At 40.0% G+C, this 27,349-nt stretch overlaps 1 protein-coding gene across 6 annotated transcripts in view; it reads left to right on the top strand.

Moving 5' to 3' along the window:
• Positions 1 to 27,349, top strand: part of LOC131473976 (collagen alpha-1(XIX) chain-like) — a 94,790-nt gene that overhangs the window by 4,253 nt on the left and 63,188 nt on the right. For 3 of the 6 annotated variants that reach the window (XM_058651650.1, XM_058651649.1, XM_058651647.1), the window contains exons 1-11: positions 3,912 to 4,095; positions 6,670 to 6,791; positions 7,094 to 7,168; positions 7,254 to 7,353; positions 12,042 to 12,165; positions 12,284 to 12,559; positions 13,116 to 13,196; positions 13,750 to 13,872; positions 14,410 to 14,472; positions 17,792 to 17,836; positions 19,876 to 19,920. In XM_058651650.1, the coding sequence (XP_058507633.1) occupies positions 6,704 to 6,791; positions 7,094 to 7,168; positions 7,254 to 7,353; positions 12,042 to 12,165; positions 12,284 to 12,559; positions 13,116 to 13,196; positions 13,750 to 13,872; positions 14,410 to 14,472; positions 17,792 to 17,836; positions 19,876 to 19,920 (1,020 nt within the window). In that variant the 5' untranslated portion in view covers positions 3,912 to 4,095; positions 6,670 to 6,703. Of the gene's footprint in view, positions 1 to 2,244; positions 2,349 to 3,911; positions 4,096 to 6,669; positions 6,792 to 7,093; positions 7,169 to 7,253; positions 7,354 to 12,041; positions 12,166 to 12,283; positions 12,560 to 13,115; positions 13,197 to 13,749; positions 13,873 to 14,409; positions 14,473 to 17,791; positions 17,837 to 19,875; positions 19,921 to 27,349 lie in introns of those variants that run through there. The other 3 variants (XM_058651651.1, XM_058651652.1, XM_058651648.1) reach the window with 2 other exon arrangements.

The raw sequence follows: 27,349 nt of genomic DNA, 5'->3' as shown, positions 1-27,349 counted from the left end.
AGCCACAGTTTGTAATTGATGGTCTCACACAGAGCATACCACTTATACAGTGTCGCCACAGGGTAATCTAACAAAGAATATATACAGCATTAACTTAACAAAGTCACACAGAATATTGTACTCAAAAGATGCTATGTGCTGATCACAGTTCAGCACATGGTAAGGTAAAAAGATAAATAAAGAGAGTAAAGGTGGAGTCAACAAAAAGTGTAGTACGTTTGAAGGTATTGTGATTAAAGCTTTATTCTATTAACTGTCATTTCCCGTGGAAGAACAACCACTGATGTTCTTTGATTTATGGGAGATAGTAACACGCTATTTGAATCAAAACTAAAAGAAGTGTGTCATCACGTCCTACAGTCAGTTTTACCTTATAACTTCACTGGTTTGTAGCACAGCAGTGAAGGCCTTCAAGAAACTTGAAATCAAAAAGGATTTGGGTGACACACACTTAATACATTTTCTGTATTCTTTCTAGGACTGGAGGTTGAAATGTTTTTGAGCAGAGCATTTTCAGAGCTGTCCTGGCTGTGTAATGATTGATGTGAGCAGGACAGCAACCTATACCAATCACCTTCTGCTGCAGAGCGGCATTACATTTAGCGAGGACATTGGCCTGTCCCAGCCCAGCCCATAGCCAAGCGGAAAGGAAACTTGGCTTGTGACCGTAAGGTTGCCAGTTTGAGTCCCTGCCAGGCCAAGGGCTGGGATGCCCTTGAGCAAGGTACCCAATTCCCATTGCTCATTGTTAATTGGACACTTTACACAGACCCCAGCCACAGGGGGTCACCGGTGTACTCCTTGGGCTGGATGACCTTCTGACCTTCCTGACCTTCTGTCAGGAATATCTGCCAAATTGAATATGCGGATCATCCGCTGTGGCGACCCCTAGAGAGGGAGAAGAAAAAAAACGTTTAAGTCAACCTTGGGACTCGTCCCTGTGTTACCAGAGCACTGACCTATGTATGGTGTGGCATCACATAGATTATGTGTCAGTTGCACAGTGCACCCAGAAACATGTAACAGTGGTGAGTCACATAGTGTTACCTGTAACAAAACACATGAGAGCGAGCAATCGGAGAAGCTTTACTTTTGTGTTGCATCTGTTGTTTTGCCACTGTTGAAAATATTGAGGAATTTTTTTTTTTTTTTTGCAAATATCCATTGGAGCCACCACCTGTGTTTGCTTTCATACTCTTAAGATTGATGAAAACATAGAACTTGATAGGTGAATAACATCTCTAAAATAGCCATTTCTGACACTATGTTCTGGAATATTTTGGCAGTCATGTCAGGAGGGTGCCAAGCATGTAATGCCTTGGGGTCAAAATCAGCATGACCATCTGTTACTTGCTACATCTCCCGTCTCTCCCTTGTTGTCTGACTTTTCTCTGTGAAGTGTGAACTGTCTATTAAAGTCAAAAACCCATGAAAATGATATTTCAAAAGTCAATATCCCTGAAATTCTGCACAGAATAGAGAGGCATGCATCTATCATGAGAGATTCCTTTGAGAAATGCAGCTTTTAGGCTCATTTCTGATTTCTGAATAAGTTGATGTTGCCTGCAATGTACACAAAATAATGTTAAAAGTCAAAGTGAGGGCAATGCTTGCGAAGTCTTACTTTCCTATTTTAGCTTTACCTAACGTTTTAAATTTCTAATGATAAAATAAGACCGCCTCAGCCAGGAAAACATCATTTAATTATAGTCTGTTCCGTAAAAACTTTTCCTCCAAAGACCTGTACCTGAAAACTTGACAGCATGATTATTATGGAATTCAAAGGATTTCATGAGCTGAACACTGTCCCTCAAGCTCACAAGTTATGAACTTTGACCCCTCTTTACAGGTACATGTTAGACTCCTGTATGTTCTTGCCCAGAGACCTGTGACCTTACTGGCCTTTTACAACATGAATAGTACAGGAGTAGAGGAAAATGTTACAAACTTTGAAAGAATATAGGAAAGATAGAAACAGTTGGAGGCCACTTTCCCATTCATTTGAATAGAATAAGAGCTTTCAGACCCATGGAATCCACTTATGTGGCATTATGATCAAAATGTACTAATTTCATTCTTAAAAATGAAAGCTTTGCAATATATTGCCAGTGTATGTTCACATAATATTGCTAAAAGTTTTTTTTTTTTTTAAATAGTTCTTGGAAAAAACTTTAATATTTTGATTTGTGCAGTACAAGTGGATTTTATTTCTCAGTAATGTTCCCACTTTAATTCATTCTACAGCAATCTCAAGGATATTTTAAAGCCACCTACCAGCCTTGGGGACCTTGGACTTTATAAGATGCCATTCCAGTTTGCCGGAAACATTTACCTTGGAGTAGTAATTGGTGAGATGCACTTGTCACCTGCTGTATGCCAACACATGCTTTTATGTATTTGGTGACCTTCAGTAGCACATAACTTTGGATGATGCAGTAAATCTGCTTTAACGTGTAGAATACAAAAGTGTTGAAACGGTAAAGTAATTACATTTCAACTCAATGTAATTTTCGTTTTGAACTAGCATGTGATTTATGTTGTAATACATATCTGCATATGTGATATCTTGACATGCCATGACATTCACTAAGTCCCCTTTGTGCTATCTTTATTGAGTCTTTCACCTTAATTTTACTGGTGGCACTGGGCCATTTAGAAATATCTTGATGGTTGAGATTTCCTTCTTCATGTGTCAGTTTAAACCCAAATTAATTCATTTTTACGCCTAATAATCTAATTGAGAGGTGTCAGTCTCTGAGATCTTGCCCTTTTTACCGTGCACAACCTCGATATCAAGCCATCGTTGGTCACACTTTTGCAAGTGAAAGAAGAGGAGTGCAGTGGGCTCCATGATAACCCAAGAACACTGGATGTGATACATATTCAGGGACTGACAAGGAACAAATACAGAAATCGGCGAGTGTTGAATTTGCATCAGAAATGACGATTACAGCTGGAAAGATGTCATTTTGTTTGCTCAAAATGTGTCTAATATTTTTAACAATGTATTTTTCAGATAGATAGATTTGTATGTGTGCAGAAGTCTTGAACAGTAAGGACAGAAAAATGCTTTATGTTTTGCTTTCAATAAGGAGAAAGCCACTTCAATCACCAATTATTCTGTAACCCATTTTCTTTTTCTGCCATTACACTTCAGAAATCTCTCTCTCGCTCTCTCTCTCTGTGAGTGGGTGTGTGCTGTCTCAAAGGGAAGGGTGCACTAAAAATCATCTGTCCAAACAGTTTTGTGTGTGTGTGTGTGTGTGTGTGTGTGTTGAGCCTGAACACCTGTTTCTACTGGCCGGGTGTCTTCAACTGTCGGTGTGCTGTTTCAGCCGGAGAGCAAGAAGTAGGCTGGCTTCTGCTTTAACCTCCTCACAGTTTCTACTCACACTGTCCACACTGTAATAAAACAGTATATGGACACTGTCAGTCACATTTTCCACTTGGGTGTAAAAAACTGACAGGACACTGCTACACTTGTATTAGTATTGTAACACAACATGGCATGTTTTAAAAATAAAATAGTATGAGGTTGGAATATTCCAATCTGTCCTTCTATATAGAACAAACTATTTTGCATTCCTTATTAACTGCCTTGATTAATTTGGAGATTTTTATCAAAAGCAAAACCTGTCTAGACGTGTGCGTATCATTCAGATTATGTTGAGTTTGAACAGACAGCCCCACTGTCAATAACCACATGCCTTATCTCCTCTATAGAGTGCAGATTAGAACAAATTGATGGGCTGATAATGCATCAAACAGTGTGTAATTCTCGCACCTGGCTGTGTTAAATGGGAGAGTTTGTTTGAACTCCCGCGGGGCTTTTATTTCCCCCCTCTAATATGAAAGCTGTGTGCGTGTTCCTCTTGTTTGCTGAAGTCTCAGTCAGTGCATTTCAGTAATAATGACAGAGTGGGAGGGCCACTCGGTGCAACTAATAAGGACCGAGATCTTGCAGGCGATCCCACTGTGACTTTTATTTCCAAGTCCTGGAATCCGGAATCGGACCGATCGTAATCGCACATGGATTATGCCTTTTTTCGCTGCCGTTTGTTTGTTTTTGCCATAGAGGAAACTTTCACCGCAGCTGTAAGTACATGCTCACACTTGAAATCAACGCCCGTGTGAATTCAAAGAGCGGCTGAGTTTCAGTAGGAGCGCGTGGACCAAGTCGGAATCCATCAGTAACTGACACGATTTGAATAATGTGTCGCTTTAGTGTGGGTGTTTTTTTAAATTTATTCATTTATTTGTCATCTTCTTTCGTTATTTATTTATTTTTTTTATTTTTTTCCACGCGCGGCTTGTAGTCTTTTCTAACTTGCGCGGGACACGCGCTTCATGCGCTTCATGAACAGGTTATGTGTGATAAATGAACGCTCTGCAGCAGAGCAGTAAACGCGCCGTATTTTATCACAGTAAATGTGCACAGAGTCTGAATGGATAGAATATGAACCGCTACATAATTCCGTAGTAATTAGATTTGCGAGGAAAAAAAAAAAAGAGAAAAACCCCACCCCCAGCCAATCAGCGCAGTCGCGCAGAGAAACACGCTTGTTTGAAATTCATGTAACAGTGAAGTTTCTATTGACTGACAGTGACTGGATGAATGATGGAGAGACTGGAGTCTCTCTCTCTCTTTCTCGCCCTACCTCTGTGTGTGTGTGTGTGTGTGTGTGAGAGAGAGAGAGAGAGAGAGAGAGAGAGAGACAGCCTTCTAAAATCCATTTTCTTAGGAATTAAATTGATTCACGTTTACAGCAGCTGGTGCAGGAGAGTAGTTGTTGTCGTCTACCAAAGTAAATACAGTAAACATTATGAATCAGCCATGTAGAATAACTGTGACCGCGGCGGGCTATGAGTTGTGCTCAGTACTCTGCATGCATTTGCAGAAATGATGGGAATGCCTCATGCCTTCACACACACAAGAAACGCGATACCTCTGTAGTGCTACTTGTCTACGACCCCATGCATGGTTGCAGCCGTAAGTGGCATGTTTACTTCATTCCCAAAGGCCATGTCACATGCAGGCCGGCATGCAGAACTTTATGGTCCAGCAGCAGGAGAGAAGGTGCACAAGTGCCTGCAGACTGGATGGGGATTAATCACTGGGGCAAATTTCATTTGGGAAAGAAGGCGGCAGTTAAAGATTGAGAGTGAAAAATACTATTGGTCACACTTTGTGCCACTGCGCATATAAATTAACTTAATGTGTTGTGGCTATATTGTGGTACTATGAGGTCAAGTTCAGTTTGACTGCAGTGCTTTCTTCCTCGGTGAAAATAAATGAATGTGTTTGGATCTATTACGACAAAACAAAACAACACACAACACACACACAAAACTTCGTTTCACTGATTAGAAAGTTATTGAAAGTCCTCAAAAAACGTCATTTATTTTTCGTTATTGTTAGTCAGTGCACCAGTATTGTACACAAAGTAATCCAGATATGACTGAAAGTGTCTTGTTTGAGTGTAAAAATAGTTTTACTGTACTTTACTGCCTGTTCTACTTATAACGGACTCTGAACATCCAAAAGAAAATCCTTGTCGTCTTTGCAATGGCATGAGGTAAATGCAGAATATGCTGTTTGGCAGCACCGTCAAGTGATTTAAGAGACTTGCTTGTAACTGGAGGTTTCCAGGTTTGAGCCCTCTGCGTGATGTCCTTGACCGACGCACTGCTGACAGCTTACACATCAAACACAACGGAGTGTTAATAGAGATCTACAGAAACAAAGATCAAGGCTTTGGCATTATGACCAAGTACAGACAAAGCGGCGCATGATAACTCAGGGTTCACGCGTTGCAAATAGAGTTCTCGTACAATTACCTTGGCACATTGTGTAAACTCTCTCAGGGATAATGATGAATGAAGACCTGCTAATACGCTAAATTGACACTGTGATACCTGCCCATTGTGTTGTCTTTATCTTGTTGTTGTTGGTCTTATTCTCCACTGATTAAGTGTATCGGCACGGTTCCACCGCTAATTTGTGTTGATGGCATAAAGACCTAATGAAATACACACAGTCTGCAGAGAACGTGGGGCAGCTCGGCTCGCTGGTTATCAATTGAAATCTTAGCATAAACAGAGCCTAGAGTGTAATGATTTAGCTGGAGTGTAGGCATCCCCATTCATCACTGTATGGCAGGTGTTCATGAAACTAATGAATGAATGGCTCACAAGTGCATTCTCCATGTTGAGTGACTTTACACAAATGCAATTAGAAGCTTTCAGGGACCTGTGAGTGGGCATAAGAAAAAAGAGGAAAACTGGGCATGGTTTGCATTTTAAAATCACTTTTGAAAACAAAGACTGTGATTCTCTGTGAACTATGATTGCAGGTACAAGAGAACTTTAAAAATAAAAGTATATTCACCATTTCGTCTTTACTTATTTACATTATTTCCGATAAGTTTGCTTAAATAATCAAACTTTGCTAAGCTGCTGTTGGTTGCAGGCAGCAAAGTAGCAGCATTGTAATAAAATCAACCGTTGTTGGCAGTTGCAGGCGGAGAACGAGGCCTGTTTAAAACAAGATTAGGGTGATTTGTGTGTTGCACCCATTAGCCAGTTTTGCTTTTGACAGATGTAAAAGTTGAATGTAATTGATTGGCTGAACATATATATATATATATATATTTTTTCTTTTGCTCCCAGGTTTTGAAGTGGCCTGCTCATTAGTGTCCGAACCATGATGTACCTGCCAAGATGGACTGCTCTCCTCTGGACTCTGAATTTCATTCCTTGCTCTTTTGGAATGGCAGTGAGTGAACGGACAGGTATGAGTGTTTAACTGTGTTGTGTTAAGATGAAGCAGACAAGTTTTATTTTTGGAACTTGAATTACCTCTCGTTAATGTTGCAGGAAATTATACACAAATACAGCTTTTGGACATCTTTAAATATGATGACTTATTAAAAATATGAATTCCATCCCAAATCTGTGATGACTTCATAATCTACTATATCATAATCATCTGTAGATTTATTTTCTCATACAGTTTCAAACCTGGTGTTAGATATGAATGAACATGAATACCTTCCACATACAGCTTCTTGGTTGCTTTCTCTGCGTCCTCTAGATGACTCATGCCCTCCTCTGAGTGTGGAGGAACACAGGTTTTCCGATGTTTTAGATCGTCCTCTGGAAATCACAGGTATGCACTGGTCGACTGCAGCTGATTCCTAAATATGCCAACATTCCGCTGTGGGATTTTAAATGCATTTACACGTTGTTCACAGGATTTGATCTCACCGAAAAGTTTCTTCTCCGAAAGGGAACAACCTCAGAAGACCTGCCTTCATTTCGTTTAGGGAGCAGTCCGCTGATTAAGCCAACGATGTGAGTAGCACGTCAACATGTGTGTGATTTTATTTGCTGCATCACTTTGGTTCATGTGTTGTTCTCCGCTCCCTGACATTGTTTGACGATAACTCACACAAACACAGCCTGTATGTCAGTGATGACCCAGTAAATAATCTTCTTATACGTTGCTTCGCTTAAATCTCTCTCTCTTGCTCCTGCTATACTCTACAAGCATGCTGTACAAGACGCAGTCATTCATGTGGGGCCAAGGTAATATATTGCAGTGAGGCCATTACTCACAGTTTCGCTCATGAAAAGGCTTTGAACATTGACTCCTTTTTATGTTTAAGTCTGATATTTGTTAAAAAAAAAAATATAATCATAAAAAAGAATATTGCTGCTACAATACAGTAAATGCCTTTGAGACTAGAATGAGCATTATAGCGTAATTTCATTGACATCTGGTGAAGGAATAAAACAATGTAGTTATAAGTGGATTTCGTCAATCCAACATGATGCAATCCAACCACATCTTGCTCAGTGTAATAGTTCCATTTGCCTTGACTTATAAGGGTAAACTGTGAGGTGCACTGTGAGACGGGGGATTATTTCCACAGAATTAACAGAATTTCATGTTGCATTTATAATAGAAATCTCATAAGGGCAAAAAAAAGTGGGACATCAATGAATAGAAAAAAGGTCTGAGCACATTCAGTATATGTGAGGAATATTAAGTAGAAGACATAAAACACGCCAAGGTCCTTTTTACTGAAGACCTTTGCTCACCTGTTCAACTGCTGCAAATGCTTTGTGGATTCACTTTTATTATATAGAGAACATTTCATATTGATAATGTCCACTAAAGGTTATGAAATGGTGTACTGTCTGCCAAGCATGACTTTACAGTGATGTTTTGGATTTAAGAAAAACAATATATATATACTTTGAGAAGTTCATTGTTTTCCATCCTCAGGTTGTAACTGTGAAAGATAACACCTTGTCATTCTTCGGGGAAGGGAGGCTATTTTTAGTGTTTTTGCGTGACAAGAACCTGTAAACATTTACTGCCACTCTCTCGTTGGATAGGTGAAAGAATCTTTTGAGCCAGGTGATTTGTGATCTTCTGCCCCGTTCAGTCACTCGGCCGAAAATACATTTACTCAAGCCCGTCCCTCAGTCTGGGCTCATAGTGCAAGAAGATGCTGGTTCTCAATGACACTGCTGACAGTGTCATTGGTTATAGTGGTGAGACTGCGATCCCTCTCATATCCAATTATCTAAGTACTTTGACAGGTGATACTGCATGTCAGCTGAGGAAGCAAAGCAGGGGCAATTGCACGGAGCAGGAGGCCCCTCTGCCCCCGCAACAGCCACTAAGACATTGCTCACTTTACTCGAAGGATATGCAGCGATAGATGCTCGACTCTCTAGCGCTGGCTAATGTTCTGTCAGCTTCTTGGCATAATGCATATTATAGTACTTACATCAGATGTGATACACTCCCGGAACATTTGTATGAGGTGACAAATTGCCCAGTAAAATGCAACTTGTATTCACAATGTGCTTCCATGCACTAATAAAGCACAGGGTTGCAGTTGTTGCTGCCCAGTTACTCTCTCTATATCACATGCTAACTTCTGTCTGACACTGTATGTTCAGATTTGATTACCATAACATTGATATGCATCACATTTGCAAAATGTCTGCGACTACTCCCTTTACATGTTGTGTTTTATTGCTTCTAAAATATTTATGCATTTTATGAAGGCTGGTCTGCATTTTCCAGGAGTGGCCTCAGACATAATTACTGCCAGTACAGTGCAATGCACAGTTAGGTCCAGCTACGATTGTCATGTATTCTCTTTGCAGGTATTAAAAATGCACCTTTTTCAGATCCTCGTGGCGGTAACCGTGATACATGCAGTATAAACTCAAACACTTTATCTGCTTGAGATATTCGATTAAGTGCTATTGCAGTCTAAGGAACACGTGTACATGCATTTGAAAAGTCCAGTTTTAGTCTGACTAACCCAATTATCGTCATGGAGTGTAAGGTGCTTTACAATAACATACTTATAAATGCACATCGATCACATTGATAAATCATGTTGGCAGATTACACAGTTTTCCTCGAGAAGAAAACAGCAACATGATGACGATAACAAAGCAGTGTAACACACCTCAGGTATGCACATTCACACTCATTTGCCTAATAGTCTCCTTTTTCTTTCGGCTTGACCCGTGGTAGCCTTATCATATTGGCAAGCAAAGCTCTTCCATATTCAAACAGGAAAGAGGACTCCTGCTGTGAGGAAGTTCCAGTTCCTTGGAAGCATGAATGATGCATTTAGCACAGAAACTGACATGGTTGTGTCTACTTTGATCTGGTAGAGGATTGAGTGTCAGCGATGGAGGCTCACATCTGAGGTTTGATTGTCGCAGAAATCTGATTCCTCTCTCTCATTTAAATGAATCCTCCTGGATAGGATTTCGTACATGTACTAGGACACTAAAGCTGCTTCCGGAAGTTTCTCTACCAGGCCGGTACGGTAGTGTTGCTGTGACACTCTGTCAAACCTTTGTCTTTGATTAAACAAGGGTTAGTTTGCGATAGTTTCCAGACAGCCCATTGTATGAAAATGGGATTACTTTTGGTCATAACTCTTATTGTAGCCGTGCTGTTGCTCTGAGACCTTTTGTGCTTTCTCCTTATTATTGTTATGGATCGGTACTTTTTTTTTTTTTTGTTTGTTTTTTGTTTTTTTAAATACAGCACATATGCACACTCATCTGTTGGCTGGAAGAAATTTTTACTCGTGGAGACATTTTTCTCTCTTAGTGCTTTGGCAGTAATTTAAAAGAGGAACCAGGCTCCATATTTCACAACCTTACAGTGTATGAACAACACACAGTATATTGTCATGGAATGTTATCGGGGAGATGGTTATTTTTATTTTCTTTATATATATATATATATATATACATATATATGTATATATGTATATATATATACATATATGTATATATATACATATTTATATATATATATATATATATATATATATATATACATATATACATATACATATATATATATATAGAGTCTGGCAAGATACAGTGCACTTACCATATATTCATAATGTAAAAGTGGGTTTTGTCATGATGAGGACATGGAAAATGAATGCAGATTCTTCTTATTCACTTCTTAAAAATGCTCAGTATGGTTTATCGTAAAAGAAATTGAAAAACTGTGAGCCCTAACCCCAACACCAAGTCGCAGGTGTAGCCGTTTAGCCACCCATGGCAGTCAACGCGAGGTCAGGAACTTTAACCCCGTGGGTTCTCGGAGATCAAGTGTGCTGAGAGACGGTGTTTTGAAATAAGAGCAGACTTAGTTTGGCGGCTTTGTAAAGAAGTGTGTGAACCTCAGAGCCCAAACAGAACACAGCCACAGCATAGTCAGGATTATGCTCATTCTGTGATGTCTAAGTTTATTATTTCCACCAAGTTGCAGCACTGCCTTAACTTCTGGATTGCTATTTAACATTTTTGTCACATTATTATTCCCTGCCACTTTTAATAATGTGTTATACATAATAGGCACAAGTGAGTTACTGTATGTGCGGCAGCGAAATATTCTGTTATTATTTCACAGATGCTCATTTTTATAAATTGCCATGCCTCTTTTCACATTGAATTGCAGCTGAAGAAGTCCTTAAGCCCTTGGGCAACAAACAACCATCTGGGTCCTAGGCCTCTCGTAGAAACATTTTATTTTTTCGGGGAGCTCTGACTCTGTATATTTATCATTTGTAGTCATGTACCATTTACACCAAAATCTCAAAGAATTGGTGGGACACAGTAGAATAGGGTGTGAACCTCTGAGAGAATAGGGGATGATATATTGGAGTGAAAACTAATTTCCAACCTGTCTAAAGAAACAATTTTACTCCCTCCCCTCCAGCTGTGCTCTGCCTTCACAACGACCTCATTGTTGCATTATTATGTTTTTTGCTGATATTGATTTATTATGTTTATGCTCTTCCACATTTGACTGTTAATCTGAGTGCGAAATTAGGGTTAGGGTTAGAATATTTTCAGAGGTACCATGTTTTTTGAATGCAGTGTATTAAAGGCAGTGCAGGTATTACCTGAGAAATGAGTTGGTAAATAAACTGTAATTCATTCAAGAGTGGTTGTTATAAAATTTGAAGTATATATTGTCCTTTTTTTCCCTCTATATGCCCTATTTTCTCTGCATATTTTGCTTCTGCTGGAATACATTCGCAGCCATGAAATCAGAATTTCCGCACTCTGCAGAGCAGCCGAGGTCAAACGCATAAACCTGCCGCGGCGCTGCACTATACATCTACAACACTTTAACTGTAGTACAGGGTATTTCAGTGGAGTAAAAGATTGGCCGCTGTTTCAATCAATTTCTGTGTGTTTTCATTAACTGAATGATTGGGGAAGCTAGCACAAATTTCATCAAGCCAAATGGAATTAAGTTTGTCTGGTTTATTTATGTGAACGTCTCTTCAGTCGGAGGATATTGAAATGTCCCATCGATCGTTGAAGTTGATTGGCATGTTCATTGTTGAGCCTCTGAAAGCTTCAAAACAGTTTATATTCAGACTCAAGAGATGGCACTTGACAAAATGATCTTTCATGATTGATTTTATATTAGTATTTTAAGCTCACTGTTTAATATTTTGTTTGCTTAGACTCGTTTTTCCAAATGGGCTTTCAAGCGAATACTCCCTCGTCACCATCTTCCGGGTAAGGAGAACGACAAAAAAGGACCGCTGGTATCTTTGGCAGATTTTTGACCAGGAAGGAGGCAGTCAGGTGAGCTATACCGAATGCTTTGATATCATATATCAGTTTCAGTGTCTAAAATGATGCTAGAGTATGATGGGATGAATGTTGTTTTTGCGCTGTGTTGCAACTCTCCTTTGATTCCCAGGTGTCTGTTGTGGTGGACGGCAACAAGAAGGTGGTCGAATTCTCCTTCCAGGGTCTGCTGAAGAACACTCTACGCTACACATTTAAGAGCCGTGACCTACATGGCCTTTTTGATCGCCAGTGGCACAAGCTGGGCATTTCTGTGCAGAGCAACATCGTCTCACTTTACATGGACTGCAAGCTCATAGAAAGGAGACTGACTGAGGAGAAGGACAGCATCGGCCCCAGTGGGCGAACGCTCATCACTACGCGAATGGAGGATGGGCGGCCCGTCGATGTACGTCTCACACCCACTTAGTCCAGACATATTTTGCACATATTTAACTAAATCCACACAATTTTACTCAAGGTTTTTTTGCATCTCTAGTTTTCGATCATATCAAGTTTTCGAAAGCAAGTAAACATGCTTCATGGGCCAATCTTAATAATCCGTGTAAATCCTGTATTGTGACACAGAGTACGCACTGCATTCATTCCCAGTGGAGCTTCAAAGCTCTAAAAAAACATTGAGTCAGCTATCCCATTTGGTTACCCAATACCAGAACTTGGCTTAAGAAGCATTAACAGCTGACACCACATGATTTGCAAATATGTAAGTCAGTACAGTAGTGAAAGTCTGAGGCAGCAGAAAATCCACGACTTGCTGAGGCGTTGTCAGACTGCACCGTATGTTTTAAATATTACGTTCATTCTTGTGGAGACAACATACATGGGATTGTCAGGCTGCTGTCAAGTCAGAGCATTGAACAATTGTGCTGTCCTTAGCCAGAGAAGAGGATGAAAGTATAATGTTATGCTGCAATGGTCCCTTCATGAGAGTCCTTTTCCCACAGATTGAAGTGAGACAAATTCTCATCTACTGTGACCCATACATGGCTGAGATGGAAAACTGCTGTGAGCTGCTGGAACCAAAGGTAAAATGCTTAAATGTCACCACTCTGTTGTCTATATATTAGTCATGTTTAGTTTACCTCATAAATAAAAATATTCAAAATTCTTGGACAAAAAAAATTGTTCGTAACTCGCCATTGATTTAAGTATACACTCCAAATGTGTGAGTCTCCTGCAGTAAAAGACGGAACATTAAAACTGTAAAACGGTGAGTTCTCTCATTCTTTAGGTTATGCTATCCCTGATCATTTCATAGATCCGCCATCAATGTATAATCAATAATGGCTAATGGAGCAACTATTCCAAATGGAAAAATGACCCTTGACCCCTTGCAATGATATGTCTATATAAGCATTGTGTCATGTGGGTGTAAAATTACATGTAGGGAATTGTCACGACCTTGAGTGAGGGACTGTTTCTGTTTCTGCTCAGGGCCTCGTACATTTTATAGCACAGTCTGCATTTATTTATGTAATGTACGAAATGTGTGTAGCCTTATGTGAGGTGTGCTGCACCACAGTCTGTGTAGCAAACGTGAAAAAGTGTCTAAAGCGTAACATTTCTGTATTGATCCAGTGTGAAGCCAAGGAGACATTTAATGGGACTTCCCCACCTCCACTGGTTACACAGCAGCTCCCCCAGATGCTGTCTCAGCCGGTCTCACAGCCAATGGACAGATGTCCCTGTCCAGCTGAAAAGGTACAATTCATTCCACCCAACAAGGGCCTCTAACTGAGTAAGTGTTATGTCTCTAGTAACCGAAGCAGAGCTGATGTATATGCATCTTTACAGGCACTAAACAGCCGTTTAAGGGGTATTTATACCAAAAGGCATTTTCCTTGGCTGCTAACCAAAGGTTATATAGCCATAATCTATTCGAAAAATCGGTGCCATTCTCCCAAACTGCCCAATTGGAGACCTGAGAAGTTTTACATTCATGATGAGGGGAGCAGATGGTGCATCTCCATGGTGATGTCCAATTAAACACTTGCCCTTTCATGATTTTTAGATAACAATCTTTTGTGGACTGAAAATCTCATTGATTCTTAAATATGAAATTCTTTATTTGAAATATCAAAATAAATAGACTTGAGACATCCTATAGGTACATTTAATAAAAAGCATATGCTGCATCTACTAATGTTTTTCATTCCACTTTGTTAAGCCTAAGTACGGTAAGGATTTACGACAAACTGTTTTAATCATACTAATGTACAGTGTATATTATGTGTACAGGGCAGTGCTGGTCTTCAAGGGGTTGTTGGCCTGTCAGGAGCAAAAGGGGATAAAGGAGACAAGGTATAGTGTTTAATGAAGTTGATGTTTGTGTGTGGTGTTTGCTTAAATCAAAATAGAGATACATGTCAGAGATGTTGTGTTTCACTGCATTTGAGCAGGTGGATGGCAATACGGTTAAAATTTGACACTTCACAAAGTTATACAAAGTGCAGAAAATCATTGGGCCACCGTTGTAAATAACCACTGTATGGACTTTTGTCTGTTTAGGCAGCATGGCTGGTTTTAAAGGACAGCAAACTGCAAGGTCTTTCTGAGGAGCACATTTCCACTTGATTGTCTGTGGAAGAGAAAAGCGCTCCGCGGACAAATGTCCTTGCTGTAGCGTCCGCGTTCTGCAGCCGGTGTCCTTCAGAGACGATTGCATACAATTATCTTTGTAATAAGGTGAAGGTGTGGGGAAATGAGAAAGAATGCGTGTGCTCGATCACCATAAAATAGATGTAGTTGCAAGGATCACCGCTAACATGTCAGCTCAGTCGACAGGTGGACTGTGAATGGGAAATACCTGCAGTTACTGAAAACTGTGGGCTTCGACAAGCCCTTTTAGTTGCCTGTTCATGGTTGAGAACATAACCAAGGGTTTTACGACATAGGAATGAACAGGTGGTGGTACTGTATGGATGGCAAGGGCTGAATGTCCTTTTGTTAAGTCTGTTATGTAGACGGCTGTTATTTCTCTTTCTTGTGAAACCTTTTTGACACCGTTTTAAACATCTTGTGTCTATTTGTTCTGCGATAGTTTAACACTGCAAGCATTCAAGCTTGATTTTTATCGTTTATATAGCTGTAGTCATAGACGGGCAAATGTTATGTCGAAATGTTTTTATTCAAAACCATGTGCATAGCAACAGATTGTACTAATCAGATTTGTAAATGTGTTTATAATTGGCCTCTAATGATGCTTAATTGACTCTGCAGGGATCAACTCTCAAGCTGTAATGCGTACTTTAAGTGTGTTTGGTGATTGATTACTTGCTGCTATTTGATATCCCTATATTCACTGAGAGACTTACTCATCACATTTCACGGATGGGGGTTAGTGTTTTTCAGTTTGTTGCTCCTTTGCTCATATGAATCCTTCTTATCTGCAAGCTCCATACATGTGCAAAAATGCCACATTTCTGAGCCGATACAATACACACAAATCCCATCTGTCACATTTAAAATACTATTCAGAGGACTGGGCCCCTCCATTTGTTTTATTATTTATTTATCTACGGGGCCATGTCTTGCGATCCGAATCAGTGGCTCATGCTGTTAACACCTGAAATCCAATTTTGTCAAATCAATACTTGGCACCATTTGTTTACTTACTGAACAACAAAATTCATAACAAATCCTATTACAGGCTACAGCACTAAATCAATGAAGTACATCCTCATGATTAAACCCTCAGTGGTGGCAAACTGGCACAACCAAATGACATCGCCTCACCTTTGGTACTATATCACAGAATAAATGCACTAAATACAGCACATGTGTACTATCTATTTATTTGTGCATCTATTCTATATTATAGTGTGACACATTATTAGTTGTGTTTACATGCCCACCCCTAAATCAGATTTAAGTTACTAAACCTATATGTTGTACATGTGTATCAGATGTATCAGTAATTAGTGCTTTTGTTTCCTTGTCTTCCAGCAGCATTTCTATTTTAGTAATGATATAAAGATCAGTAATAACATTTTCTGGTCTTGATATTGACTTATTTTATTGTTAAGAAATCTTGTGGTCCTTCCTCCTCCTATAATATGCTGACCTTGTTACACCATTAATCTTGTGTGGTAAATTCCCATAGCTATGCACCTTTGTTTAAGAATATTTGGTTCACATTGATCCCAATGTTGCCAAGGGAATTTCAGTGACGATTAAATTGTGCCGAACTATTAAAAGCAGCATCAGAATAATTGTGAATGCTGGAAAGGAGGTGAGCTCGTGAGACTTTTCCCCAACACATGAGAATCTCATGTCGTATGTATTAACGTGGTAGTCATCTGGGCAATTTAGAGCATTTAAACACCCCAGTAACAACTACAGGCCAATCATAACGTGACCTACACAGAGCACCTCTCTGGAAAGTGTGCGGGGATTACTGCTTCGGCTGTTTTACTCTGAATTGAAAGTAATATCCTCTATTACAGACAAGAGTTTGATGGAGGATTCTGTACACTGCAGAGGGATTAAACCGCTATGATTAATCCAGAATCCCTCAGGAAATTAAACTGATAAGTTGTGGGTTATAACAATGCAGCCTACTTGAAAGGAAATCTATTTTATATGGCCGTGCGCATAAACCCTGGCATTACTAAATGTGCAGCTACTGTGTGCATACAAAAGAAAAAAACCACAACAACAACATAGTAGTGAAATCAAAAACGTATTTCCCCCTTTTATGAAACATTTTTTTTTGTAGTGAGTCTTATTCAATATATACCTATCATATCTCCAATGCAAATAACACCAGGAATTTTGTTTAGGGCACATTATTTGACTGACACTGAATTTTGATTAGTTGTCAAAACAAGCCTTTGTGTCTTTTTTTATTCCTCAGTGTTAAAATGGTATTAGGTTTTCACTGCGGGGCTTGTACCACCGGTTCAATGCGAATATTAAATTGCTACGTGAATTGAAAGGAATGAACTATATATACATTTACCTTACGCATTTCAATTGAATGAACAAACAATGTTGTTTGTTTACTTCACGAAGGAACTTTATTTTTATCGATCAGGTGCTAAGTATTCATAAAAGGTAGACCGGATGGGGATGTTGTTCAGACTAATGGGTTGATAATCCATGGTGTTGCGATGGTATCTCTGTTATTAAGCTTAGTCCTAGAGTTCTAATAAACGGGGCTTGTAATGGAGATGTGACCGTGAATGGGCATCTTTTGTAATTAGATTCTAAGTTTGCAGCGAGTACTATGTTAGCTTCATTTGTTGAACAACTATCTACCTTAATTTCCTCTCTCTCTGTCTTTCAATTTTTTTTCCCATTGTGCCGTGTAGAAGTATAGTCTTAAAAAAGAGCTTTTATTCCTTTTTTTCCCCTCCTGCCCTATTCCTGTCCTGCTCTGTCCCTTTATAAAAAATACAATTATTCAATCAATACAATGACCCTTAACAAGGTTCAGATTCATGCTCTGCAGTTGTTGGGAAATAGTATACTGATCTGCAGCTGCTGAGCCACTGTGTCAGCAGGAACTTATGGAACAGCTGTAGGAACACAGTCACCGATGAAATGATGAGGCTTCATAAAGCTACTCAGCAATGTGTGAACGACAGACCTTTCTCTAATTGTGTTGTTTCTGTCGCAGGGGGACTCGGGGGAAGTTGGGCCTGAAGGAAACCCAGGACATAAGGTAGGCTATCACGAGGGAAACAAGTTCATTTTCTTTCGGGTTGTTTTGTTCTTAAAGTTGTGATTGACACGGACACGGAAACTTACGTTTTTATCTTTGTTTCTCCAATAAAGTTTGTTTCCGTTTCGAAATTATTTCGCTTTATTGCTTTTTTTTTTTTTCTTTCCACCAGTGGATAGCAGGTGGCTCTTTTCATTTTGTGATTTATGAAATCTGTCACTGCCCTCTTTGCGACGATTTTCAAACAACAACAGTGGATTAAATCACTGGCTTACATTGTGTTGACCTCCTTGGAGCATCATAGACAACAAAGCAATCCCAAAATGTAATTAAACCAACAAGTAGGTGCCCAGTTTGCACAGGGGAGAGTTGTTCTGCTGCAGAGACCAAAGTTTATTTCAGAGCAGTGGGGCTGTTGGCTTGGCTTGGCACCCCATCGGACACAGTTGGCAGTCGTCCTGGGTGGGAAGCCAGAACAGGATCATGTCCTTGTCTCTGCAATAGCAACTTCTTGGGGATAGTCTGGCTGTCTGTACCAGGGGGGATGGTATCCTAGTGTGAACTTAAGTTGTCTAAGTCATGTTGTCTTGGTGAAGCTCTTGCTGTTGGGTGAAAAACAAATGACTTGCATAACTTAAGACATATTTGAGGTAACATGGAGCTGTGTCGAGCTCCTTAAGTGAGATTGGGCGGGATCAATCATGAGGAGCCACTACTTTCTGGAACACCACTCGTGGGTGTCGTTTCCATGACTTAAAGTGAGAATGTCCTGCAGTGTTTACATTTATATAAAAGAACATCGTGAGCACTTTATACATCAGTGGTACAAACAGCCTTCCCTCAATCACTTAATCCTCAAACTTTACCCACTGGAGATGTTAAGACCACTGTGGTTTGATTTATTTGCCTTATTAACCTTGATACAGATACATGGAATAATATGGAATAACACTTCATGGCACAGTTCTCGCCTCTTGTGCTGACAACAGTGACCAAGAAACGTATTGATTTGATGCTAATGCACAGTACTATAATCTCCGCTCCCTGTCTATAGATATTTTCCTTCATTTTGATGTCTCATATACCTTTTTTACCGTGCACATCACTGCTTTGTTGCATATTTAATTATCATTGAACACATTTTTGAACACATCAATGTCCAGCCCTCCTAGACACTTGTGTTTGTCTCATTGTTAGAACAATTTTCATGCAGCTGTCGATATTTATATAAGTTATGATGTGTTTGACCTTGGAGGCCGTCATAAAAGAGTTAGTTTGAGCTTTATGGGCCCGCCGAGGTCATGAAACTGTTTAGATTCAAATCTTACCGTGTTCCAAGTTCCAAAACCTCTCGTACGTTTTTGGCAGAGTTTGTGAAAAGTAATGCGGCTGGGAGGCTCGCAGACAGTCAGTGCTCAGGAAGATTTGTGGAAATAAGCATTTTTGGAAGTTATTTTGGTGGAAATAAGCCTCCAAAAGCTTAATTCCCTGACTACGTATAATGTTACGCATGCTATCGACTGTGCTAAAGATGAAATGATGCTGTGAGCGCATAAGCAAACACTGTAGCTGGTAGTTTTGTATCTGATTCCCAAGTGTGTGTCTGTATCTGTATGACTGTGTATGTCTGCGAGTGAGTTTTGTAGTTTAGGATTGATTGAGGACCGGACAAAAAGTTTCTGGATACTCTCACCCTCTTTAGCACTGTTTCACAGAATTACACAGTAACGTGATTAGTTTGAAGAGTTACTTGCATACATTCACATATTATTGAGGATGGGATTATTAAAATTAGGCAGATATTTGGGGATGTGCGTAGTTGTGTTTACCAGCTCAAAAAAAAACATGTTCCTTTTAAAACTTGCCTTTAAGTTTATAGATAAGCTGTGTGATTGATTCCAATAATGCTGAACAGGGAAAATAATTAAATTACAGTTCAAAAATGTATAAGGCCCCTAGGTGTTAAAAAAAAGATTAAAAAGTATGAACTTGTCAAAGGTTCCCTCTATGCTTTTTAACTTTCAATCTTGTCATTGCAGGGGGAACCTGGATCAGAAGGGCAACAGGGAATCGATGGGGAGAAGGTAAGTACTCCTCTCTCCGGCAGACATATATTCCATACATAGCACATCAGGCAGTTCTAGTTTCGTCAGGGAATCAATTCTTATAGGCTTTTCATTTTCTGTGTGATGCCCTGGGGGGTAGGAGTGAAGCAGATCTCGCTCTGTGTGGCTGTTTTCAGGTGCCTGTCATATCTGAAGTAGAACTAAGTGTGTTCTAGGCTGCAGTGTCCTTCCGCAGTGAAATTAATTGATATGTATGCTACAATAGACCTGGCATACTAATAGACTAAACTCATTTTTAAAATTGCTGGACGCCCCTTCCATGTCATTGCGGGTTAAACTTTATTGCATGCTCTTAAATCTGTCTGCAGTGATGAAACTAATGTGTGTAATATACTGTGAAGTTTCTTTTTTTTTCCTTTTGCTCAGTACAAATGTATTGGACAGGGTTCTCACAGATTTTGAAAAACCTTGAAAGTCTGCGAAATTGACAACAGAGCAGGGCCTTGAAGTTTTTGTAGAACAGACCAGGGCTTTTGTAAGAACTGGATTATCTGCGTGTATGTGTGTGTGTGTGTGTTGCTGTATCAGAGAAGGCAAGAGGCTGCATAATCTGTCAGTACTGCGACACAGCACAGTTAAGCAGTGTTGCTATTGACTGTTACTTACTTGTAACAGTGATCCCAGTCTCAAACTATGCCATGTTGGATACTTGAATTTGAGCACATAAGGCCCTTAAAATCCTTGAAAAGTCCTTGAAGTTAACTTACAAAGAGGGTGTGGGAACCTTTGTTAGAAATTAATTAAGATGCTTCTGGGATCTGGTGTTGTTTTAGCCTCAAGCAAATATGGCCGGTCGTTAAAGTTTCAGTTACATTAAAAAAAAAAGAAAAAAAAAAAGAGTGTTTTATGTTGTACAGCATTTTTCGCCCACAATGGCACATTCTCAGTAGATGGTAGCTGTGCAGATGGTCAGCGGTCTAATAAAGAGACTTCTTTGCATCACCATCTCCCCCTTGAGTTGGTAAACATCTGCCACAGAAATCCGCCTCCCTGCAGGCTGGTGACCTGCACTCTGCTCGAACAGTGTCTCAGGGAGGAAAACAGAAATGAAAACATCAAGCCAAAGATGATAGACTGATACTCGTCCGTGGAATCGCTGCTCTTTGACATTATTTAAAACAAGTTTGTACAAGTTATAAAGTAGTTGATCTGTGGACAAAACCATAAAAAGCCACAATGTTGCTTTGGATAGTTGTCAGGATATGATACATTTATTTGATCGAAATGTTGGCAGTACATTTTTCAGCACTGTCTAATTAACAAAATGGATCAGAGGATGAATAACACAAGCCTTAAATCACTAAGGTTTACGTGCAGTTTCCTGGAAAGCACAAATTATTCATTTGATGCCCTAAAACAGTTGGTTTTTAATTTTGTGTTTTCCATCAGTTTCCAGGCTGCTGCTACGCAGTGATGTCTGACAATCTAATTGTTTTTTCACCCCTCCACACCGGCAACATCCAAGGCATTCATGTTTTTGGTCATCTATCCGTCCCCTGTTCCTGCAATATATCTGGGATGCCTTAGGGAATTTCTTTTTACTGTCTTTCACATTCACTTGCACTTCGGGATGCGTCGATTAAAAATAGATTCAAGAACAAGATCAGCGTGACCTCTGCAAACATGTTATTGACTATAACTTAAGAGTCATACATAGTTTTATTGAATTCCTTCAGAGTATAACTTGACCACTTGGTTACAGTGAGTCACTGCACTGCAGTGAGCCAGTTATTCTAGTTTAACGATTGATAAGTGATAAATTATACATAACTTATGTCATAATAAAGTGGAATTAGAAGTTGTGGGGATTTTATATCAAGAAATATTTATGCCATATAATTGTATATGTTAATAACTAAGAAACCAATCAATTACTGTAACTTCTGAACGAAGATTAAGGAAGTTGATAAATGAGGAAAAATCTGCTCATACAGACACAGATTTAGTATCTGATACTTGCTCCCGTTTGTGTGCATTAATCCAAGTATAATTCAAGCTGAGGGAGAGGGGGAACAAAAAGTGCAGAATTGGAAGATCATAAAATCCACCATTAATTTGTCTCCCCACGACTGACCTGTCCCTTCTTTGTTACGTGATAAGTTGCTACTGGCAACCCAAGTTGATGTCATATCAAGGCATTTGCATATGAATGGCAGGATCAAGTTTATTTACACAGCACTCTGGAGGAGAGTGGGACCACCGAATCAGAAATGAACACAGAGACTCGCGGAGACTCCACTGTGTCATGAGGGAAGAAAATGAATGTACATTAATCTTCAGACGAGACTCCGCGTTTTTATTCGGTGATGAATGCGAGCACTGGCGCTGAGGCAATCAGGAGGAAAGAGTGAAAGAGCTTGAGAGCAGCTTCGCACCATAGCTCACTTAGCTGACTGGACATCGGCTTGTTCAGTATGTAGTGGCTGAGATAGTGTTATTAATCCTTCACAATGAGAAGCAGCTGCTTAAAGCTGGCTAAAAGTTGATATCAATTGATACTTATACGCTGATATTCTCATACATCTGAATGCAGTCACTAAATATAAATATGCAACAGAAACGGTTTCATCCATTTATGCTCAGGCCTGACACTGATCTGATCTGAGACACTGATGTTTTCTTTTAGTGTGGCTTTGATCTTTGTACATCCCATCTGGTGTCTCAAATAAACAAGGAAACGTCGAAAAATCAGGACTGTTTTTTGGCATCGCTTCTGGCAGACGTCTTCATACATCATCACACACACTTGTTATGTAACGGCCGGCTGTGCCGTTAGGGTGTGTCTGGGATGTGTATAGCCGAGCCGAGCCCAAAAATAAAGCCTGAATCAATAGTGAAAAAGATACTGTGTGTCTTGTAACTAACAAGCCGGTCATTGATCTATTACGTTATCCAAGATCCAAGAGTAGAGTAGTAATAGGTTGAGCGTGTCCAATACCGACCAGATGTTGCCCTAGATGACATTGATCCTCATGTTTTCGTGTGATATTGAGAAAGATGACAAACAAGTGTATGTGCCAAAAAATAGAGTGATATTTGTTGGAATTGGTCATATGGAATTTCATTTTTTATACAATTAATTAAAAGTGATTCATATACAAATATTGTTTGAAACTAATTAGACCTTTTCATGCACGTTCCAACAAGAATGATCACAATAACAAATGCATTACATTTCCATTACATGCTAATGGTCAGTAAATCAAGGTTTTACCGTTCCTTGTGTCTATTTTGGAAAAAAATGATTGATGAAGACCGTGTCAGGAAGAGCGGCGAAGAAAAGACTCACTGTGATTGTGAACAAGTTAAAGATTTGTAAGTCGGGACATGAACTCGCTTGATAAATAACCTATTTACTCTGACCACCAGACTGTATTACCTGATCTGTCTTACTGCAATTAGCTCATACTCCGTTTTCAAAGCTAGTATGTTATTTAAAGCTTGAGTAGACACCCGAGAAGCCAGAATTCTACGTATGAGCATGTGATCCAGTATCGTTTTGCAGATATGTGTCCGATGGGACAGGGGGAGTGCACGCAGTGTTATCTTGTGGGTTATCCAAGTTACATTTGAGGTTACATGATGTCGGGCTGAAGAGTGAGGTGTCGGAGGAGTCGAGCAGCACGGATGAAACGTGATATCCTTTGAACTAGAGGATCTCTGACAGTGAACACCGATAACACCGATATCCTCACACAATGTCCCTTTGTTTAAGGATACCCCAGTTAACTATAAACTGTGAGTACAGTGTGATAGACATGCCAATAAGTGCTCAATGTCAGCGTGATAAGTCTTCACTGTACTGTATGTGGTGGTGAAGCGCTGAGCAAATGGAAAGTCACAAAAGGCATTTCCTGCCGTAACCTCCTTGGCATTTGTAGGCCGACACTCGAGATATCTATGTTGCTCAGAGATCCTGTTCCACGGGCCTGTCTTTCAGTATAACAACACTACCCCATCTATACGTCTCCATACTTAAAACAACTCAAACCTGAATTTTGCATCACCCAATTAGGCCAAATCCAGGTTGTTCAGTATTGATTGAATTGTGTACAGTAAATAAAAGTCGCATTAAGTGTAGAGTTTGCACAGACAGGCGCGCTGACCTTCAGCTGCTCTGCTTGGTAAAAGGAATAAGAAAACATGATTAGACTGCGTTCGTACAGCCGTACCTCTTTGGCTCTGTTTATTTGCTTGCTTTAGTTGTCTTGGGCTGGGGAGCTGCCAGATTGCCTTGTGGCCCCACCGCTGCTGGAATGACAAGACACAGTGGTGTGTGTAATTAGCAGGCAAGTGTACACAGCTCCCCACAGTGTTCTGACCTCGTGCTGCAGCAGCGGCAGCCACACAGTCTGCACCAGCCCCTTCTCTCTCTCCTTCATCCTTACCTATAAAAGCAACAAAGCCCACAGCTTGCAACAAAAGCAAACAGTATACCCCGCTCCTCCAGACTATATCCCCCTCCATGTCACTGTGCACCTGGATTGGGCTTAAGGGCTTATAATAGAGTCTGTTAGACAGCGAGGCAGCATCTTAACAAGGGTATGGTGTGGAAGGTGGGATGATAAAGAAATACCCTTTTCCCATAAGGGGTCATTAGATGTTTCCCACTTAAGAGATGGGACCTTCTTCACAAGCATCAGCATGCATCATAATTGAATAATTTAGTGTTAGTCAGGTGAGAATGTGTGTGAATCACTATATCACTATATCACTTTCCAACTATGTCTCTGCAGCCATTTCAATTTGAAGGAATCTTTTGGTGGCAATGTTTTTAACCCTAAGGCACTTTAAAACTATATAAGTTCAACTGTGTTAATATATTTGAAGTATATACTAAAGGAAGGGATGACAAAACAAACTGATCAGCAATATTGACCGTTTCCCTGGGATTTTCAAAAACCCAAGCAAAAATAAATAAATTAAAACGTAAATCACGGTGTTTATTCTCGGTGCCACAGACAGGTCTAAATGCTATGTTGGTTGACGGGTCTTCTAATTGACAATGCTGCACTCCGAGAGTTTTATAGTCGCATCAAGTTTAAAACTTAAACTGAATACTCCAAAAAACGGCATTGGTAACTGTTGAATTTAAAATCCCAGCTAGTCTGCTGCAACCACCACGGAATATGTGAAGATAATGTGACTTTTTTGACTGACTGAGTTTCTGACTGACCTGAATTTAGTTCCTGATAAGGACATTTTGTGCCACGGGAGAAATTACTCACCACCTACATCTGTCTTTCCCAGTTGCACTACACAATTCAGATGATGGCAGTTCCCTGACAGCACTCATTGTCTTGCGTCTGCAGGAGAGGGTGCCGGGAGAAAAGAAGTTCACTTTGCAATATATTACTTTAAATATTTATGACTCACTGTATATCACAACCTCACACACTTTATAGGTAACTCTGGGACTTGATTTAAACAAATATTTGTAGAATTTTGATACAACAAATAATTTATTTTCATTCACATTTATTTTCTACCACATCCCCTTCATGAAGGGTTAGATCCTGGACAAGTTCCTAATCCATCAGAGGACCAACTGAGACAGACAGGCATTCACACCTATGGTCAATTTGGAGTTTCCAGTTAATCCCCAATTTGCGTGTTTTTGGGAGGACACCAGATTACCCAGAGTGATCGCACACACACACACACACACACACAAAGCCTTTTGCTATTCGGTGCATATTAATTCAAAACCCTTTAAAACATATAGCTTTAAAGAAATCCAAAGATATGTTATAATGAACAAACACACACGTACAAGCCTCGGCCACTTTATTAGGTACAGAAAACACCAAATGGAGTGGGAGGAGTGGCACCAGTGCAGTCAGTCTGCTGCTGTAGTCTATCTGCTTCAAGATTTGACGCGTTGTGTGTGTGTTCAGACATACCCGTCTTCTGCATACCTTGGCGGTAATGAGTAGTTGCCTTTCCATCATTTAAAACCAGTCTAGCCATTTTCACTGCCTCAGAACTGCCGTTATGTTCACTTTTTCGGACCATTCTCGGTATTGCTGCGTGTAAAAATCCCAGTAGATCAGCAGTCCACACCATGTCTAATCCATTGAGTTGCTGCTGTTGTAAGTGGCTGGTGAGTGTTTATAGCAGTGCAATAGCTAGGTAGTGTATTTTAATTGAAGGTCCCCTTGACTTCATGATAGGGAACGTGACATCAGGCATCACCAGAACAGGAGAGTGATGCCATTTTACAGAAGTCCATGTTTATGGCGTGAAATGCTTGTGGGCGTGTACGTATTATTATCTCCTTCTAAAAAAAGAAAGTGGTGGCAACGTTCTCACAAGATTAACCAATTAATCAAATGCACTTTTTTCCTCTGACAGGGCCTGGTTATGTATGCCGTTGTTATCAGATGAGCCTCGTACCATAACTAGGTGGCAAATTTACTTGTGGATCCCATCGAGAGTCAAATTGCCTCAGTGAAGTACTTAAGCTGTCAATTTAAATAAATGGTTGGGCTCTCATGCACAGCAATAAGCCGAGCTGTTATGTGAGAATGTATGTGTCTGGGCTGAGGGGCCCATATATGACAAAATGTAATGTAAAGTCATGTCACAATCATGTCATTATAAGTGCATTTCTATAGGCAAGCTTTATATGCTGTGTATTCCTTTGGGACGAGTATCTTACTCCACTGTTGCCATGGCTTCTGTTTTCTAAATGGTGTTTAACACAAGGCTTGTAGGGAATAGGCAATGCATTTGTCAGACTTAATGTGATAAGGGTAGGTAATCATCTTCTGCAGATATATAATTGGCTATTAATAGCCATTCCAGCTCTAAAAATAACCATGACAAATGATTGTGTTTCTGAGTCATTTTTTACCAACGCTCACACTCCCCATCTCTCCTGTTCCCCCTAACCTATTTCATGGAGTTTGCTGCTACTGGCCCAAATGTGTCATACCTAACAAGGCTTGCTGCAAATTTAACCTGTCAATATATGTCAAGGCTCATTCATCAGCGAACGCTCTTTAGCGCGGCTGTCCTTCATCTTTCACATTTTACCACAGGAGGCTTGACTTTGCCTTGAGCTTACACGGCTCAATCCCGCCCCCGGATCCTCTGCTTTGAGGTGCAACAGCAATGACAATCACTGTCTTTGCTAAGTGCAACCAGGGAAAACAAGGGGGCGGTCGTGGGGATAAACACAGCGTAAGCAGCTGACTGTGAGTTCCTTGGCGCCGTGTTGGCTCGTGCCGTCGCTGGTGACAGCCATTTTCTGCACTTTTCTTATTGACAGGCATGTGAATCTCACACCTGCATGAGATGTTGTTTACTGAGTGTCAACACACTGACATACAGTAATACCTGCTGGGTTTTTTTTTAAGATATTTTTTAAGCAAGTCTTTGGCAA

This window comes from Solea solea, chromosome 15 (genome assembly GCF_958295425.1).
Source record: "Solea solea chromosome 15, fSolSol10.1, whole genome shotgun sequence".
NCBI lineage: Eukaryota > Metazoa > Chordata > Actinopteri > Pleuronectiformes > Soleidae > Solea > Solea solea.
Note: the sequence above shows the minus strand (reverse complement) of the source record. Positions and strands in the feature narration are given on the sequence as shown.